We start from the raw sequence: 4,397 nt of genomic DNA, 5'->3' as shown, positions 1-4,397 counted from the left end.
TTGGACTACGAAGCTCTGGCAACATCACAGGAGACCGACGACGAGTTAAAAATCTACCTTAATGGGAACTCGGCACTGCAGATAAAAAGGGTGCAATTACCGGGGACACCGGTGAGTGTGTATTGCGACGTGTCTTCAACAACAGCAAGACCGTTCGTCACCGAACAGTTCCGCCGGGCGGCATTCGAATCGGTACATCAGCTCGCGCATCTAGGGATCAAGGCGACCGTCAAGCTAGTTACACAACGATTCGTTTGGTCGTCAATCAAATCCGACTGTCGAAGATGGGCAAGAAGCTGCATAGAGTGCCAGCGATCAAAAATAACTCGACATGTTTCGGCGCCGTGCGGTACCTTCGCACCACCGTTATCGAGGTTCGAGCACGTCCATCTCGACCTCATCACCATGCCCAGCTCGGAAGGCTACAGGTACTGCCTGACTTGCGTCGACCGATTCTCTCGATGGCCAGAGGTGATACCGCTCGTGGACCAGGAGGCCATCACCGTCGTTCGTGCCTTCTACGAGGGCTGGATAGCTCGATTCGGCACCCCACTCCGCATCACCACCGATCAGGGGAGACAATTTGAATCGCAGCTATTCAGGCAGCTTAGCGCGCTACGGAGTAGCGCACCTCAAGACAACAGCGTATCACCCAGCGGCTAATGGGATGATAAAGCGACTACATCGACAGCTCAAGGCAGCCATCAAGTGCCACGAGAAGGACCAATGGACAAAGGTTCTTCCCACCGTGCTGCTCGGCATCCGTGGCGAGAGGATTTGGGAGCGACCACAGCCGACCTTTTCTACGGCGAGTCAATTCGGTTGCCCGGAGAGTTCTTGGCTTCAAGAGCACTCCCAGAAGGCGACGCGGCCGAATACGTCAAAGATTTAAGGCAGCACTTTCGAAGACTCCGCCCGACAAACGGCACCCGCCACGGCGAACGGCGGACCTTTGTGTTCAAAGATCTCAGTACGGCGGACCAAGTATTCGTGCGCCACAACGCACCTGGAGGAACCCTGCAGCAACCGTATGACGGACCCTACAAAGTGGTCAGCCACAAACCGAAAACATTCGTGGTTCACATCCGAGGTAGGGATGTAACCGTGTCTATCGATCGGCTGAAGCCCGCCTACATCATTTCAGAAGACGAGGAACCAGAGAAGGTTAACTCGCTACCAATCGAGCAGCGTTTGGAGAACTCCCCAACTTCCAGCACATCATTGCAACCGTCCGTGCCATCGGAGCTGGATAACCCAGAAAATTCAGCAAGGGGGACCGACCCACCAACCGCCCAGGAGCCGACCAAGACCGCTCTACGGCAAACCACACGATCGGGCAGACGAGTGCGATTCCCGGACCGACTTCAGAGCGGTTTCTCGTGATTAGGCAAATCACTAGCAGGGGGGTACTGTAGCGACACGTACGCGCGGCGTCGCCCTCAGATATATTTTTCTTATCAAAAGAATAACAAACAATTAATATACGTATATTATGTTTTCTAATATTTTTTAAATCGTTTTTTAATTGTTAGATGTTTACAAGTTAAAATAATTATATCGCCCATGTGAGCGTCAGAGACATCCTTTTCACTCATTCAACTGAATTGCATATTGTCAACATATGTACACATCTTTCTTCCAGCTTTTCGAAATATGGAACCTTGTTGTACAATACAACACATGCGACTAATACCTATACCCATTCAGGATTCTATAAGCCAAGCAACGATCTGAGAAGTCAGTCCTTTTTTACTCGTCGACGCGAATGCACCACGCTTTCGACTTCTGTCTAACAAATAAAGTACAAGTGTCCGCACCAACCGAGTCACAGTTAATACCGAACTATTTCCTTACCCACAAATTCTAAACAATCTTTTTTTATGTTATTCGAAGGGAAAGTAAAATTGCTTTCTAATTGTATTGTAAAAGGCATTGAATTTCTATTGGAATCGTTATATTTGTAAGATTTTTAAAAATTAATTCTTTTTTACACAAATTAAAGATGAATGAATATTATCTGTTGAAAAATTAGCTAAATGAATAAAAATTTCTACAGATTGTTCATTGTTCTGTGGAGAAGTCCAAAGACCATAGGAGAAATTATTCAAATTTCTCTGGATTCTGGAGAGTATATCTGCATATAAATTAAAATAATGAATAGATTTTATATTTTTTAATTTTTCCACATTCTGCTTTTAAATTAACTATTTCATCTTTTTACCAATTCTCCTATGTTCTTGTTGAGACAACCAAAAATAATCGTTTTATTTTTTGAAAAGGGTTACAGATGTAAATGGGAATCCAAGAAATCTGTCTAGCTACCCTAAACACGCGTTCTATAGAAGTCTATGTTCTATAGAAGTGTAGTGATCTAAATGCATCGTTTAATTCGACGTTCAATATCTTTCTTTTAAACATATTTCTCATTTTAGAATATTCGAACTTGAGTATGAATTTTATATTACAATTATATATTTTGTTTAGGTGTTGTGGAACTATAATATTATATGTTAATTATATAAACAAAATTTAAGAATTTAATTTTGTTAGTATCTTACAATATTTCTACGATGTTTAATCCAATATTTTATTAATTTAAGCGGAGTTATCCCGAAAACGTTAATAATATAAAGTTAAAAAATATATAAGTAATTGGGCTTTAAGTTAATATAATTATATATTATTATATATTATATAATTATATATTAGTTATATATAATTAATAAGTGATCTTTCTATATCATGAATGACCTGTTTCATATCTTTTGCGTAAGTGTACATAATGGCTGCATTCAGCAAACTCAATAATTGAGTGAACGCTCATTGCTATTGATGTAATATTCTTCTAGATCTAAAATTCTGATTGAATGGTAAAAAAAAAATACACCAATAATAGCGAGCGCTTACTCAACTATTGAGTACGTTGAATGCGCCCATTATACATATATGTGCCAGGCAAAAAAATATGTAAATCACTAATTAAATACAATATGCCTCTTGTTAATATAGTTTGTCATTGGTGTAGAGAGCTAATTTATCGAAAAAGTTACTCTTATCGATCTGAGTTACTTAAGGTTGTTCTAAGTGTTTAAATTATTATAATATACATTACTATAATATATATTAAACTACAATAATATACATTACTATATAAAATAAAATATATTCTATTCTTTTAATAAAACAAAGAAAATGTGTGTAAAAATTATTAATTATGAAAAAACTAAGGGTGGAATCCTATGAGACGTAACCACGTAACTAATTAATAATCATTAAAACGTGAAACCACAACAGCGGATCGCTTCTGATTGGTTACGCGGTTATATGCGATACGCGGTAAATACATCTCATGGGACTCCATCCTAATGTGCAAATATTACGACTGACATTTTCAGTCCTCCTCAATGCAATGTAAGCTAAATTAATAATAAGCTGTTCCTAACTCATAATATAAATAATGTAAATATTACAACACGTAATTCATAATAAGATATAATTGTAACGCATTAAAAACGCACAGATTTTTGCAATATGATTGCCATGTTAGTACGAAGGAGTGAGTTTACACAAAAAAATAACGGAAAGTCCAGCAAGATGTTGTTTTTTGCATGAACTCACTTCTTCGTGGTAACATGACGATCATATTGCAAAAATCTGTACGTTTTTAAAGATGTTTTGTACATTATACTTTCAAAATAATAACAAAATTATGGAAAAAATACAGATTATTCTAATTCATATTTAAAAATATGCCAAATTTAGTGATGGTTTACCTGGATCATAAGTTATTTTAATGAATAGTAGTATTTTTTAAATACATGCTGATGCTCGAATAAAAATGTATGGAAATGTATTATACAATAAGATAAATGATAAAAATCTCAATTTTTTAATATACGTACATAATGTATTCAAGAGATTTCATGTATAGTTATATTGCAATATATGAACTTGCCCAGTAAATATTTATTTGTTCTATATCTTTGTAACTAAACAGTAAATCGCAATGCACAACTTACTTTGAATATTTAAAGAACTTATACAAAAAAATTTAAATTTTTATTATTTTAAAATTCTAATTTTTAACAATAAATATAATAACAAATAAAATAAATAAACGACAAAAATGTGTTAATAAATAAAAATGTAATCTTATTCACACAACTTTAATATGTATTGTATACAGATTACTTGAAGTGTAAATATTAAACACATTTCCAAATTAATTTTTTTGCAAGGACTGTACGTGTGATACATCCTCAATGCGTGACAATCTATCATATCTTATTATGAATGACATGTTTAAATATTTTGTTTATATTATGAATTAGGAATAGTTCATTGTTAATTTAACTTATATTGCAGTGAAGGACTGAAAATGTCAGTCGAAACACCTG

At 36.1% G+C, this 4,397-nt stretch overlaps 1 protein-coding gene across 1 annotated transcript; it reads left to right on the top strand.

The window, feature by feature from the left end:
- The first annotated feature begins 726 nt into the window (after positions 1–726).
- LOC108756590 lies at positions 727–1,383 on the top strand. Its single transcript, XM_018500504.1, has one exon. It carries the CDS (start codon positions 727–729, stop codon positions 1,381–1,383), a length of 657 nt encoding a protein of 218 aa, XP_018356006.1.
- The last annotated feature ends 3,014 nt before the right edge of the window (positions 1,384–4,397 follow it).

Source organism: Trachymyrmex septentrionalis, unplaced genomic scaffold (assembly GCF_001594115.1).
Source record: "Trachymyrmex septentrionalis isolate Tsep2-gDNA-1 unplaced genomic scaffold, Tsep1.0 scaffold129, whole genome shotgun sequence".
NCBI classification, from domain to species: Eukaryota; Metazoa; Arthropoda; class Insecta; order Hymenoptera; family Formicidae; genus Trachymyrmex; species Trachymyrmex septentrionalis.
The sequence above is the reverse complement of the archived record's forward strand: the minus strand, read 5'-3'. Positions and strand labels throughout refer to the sequence as shown.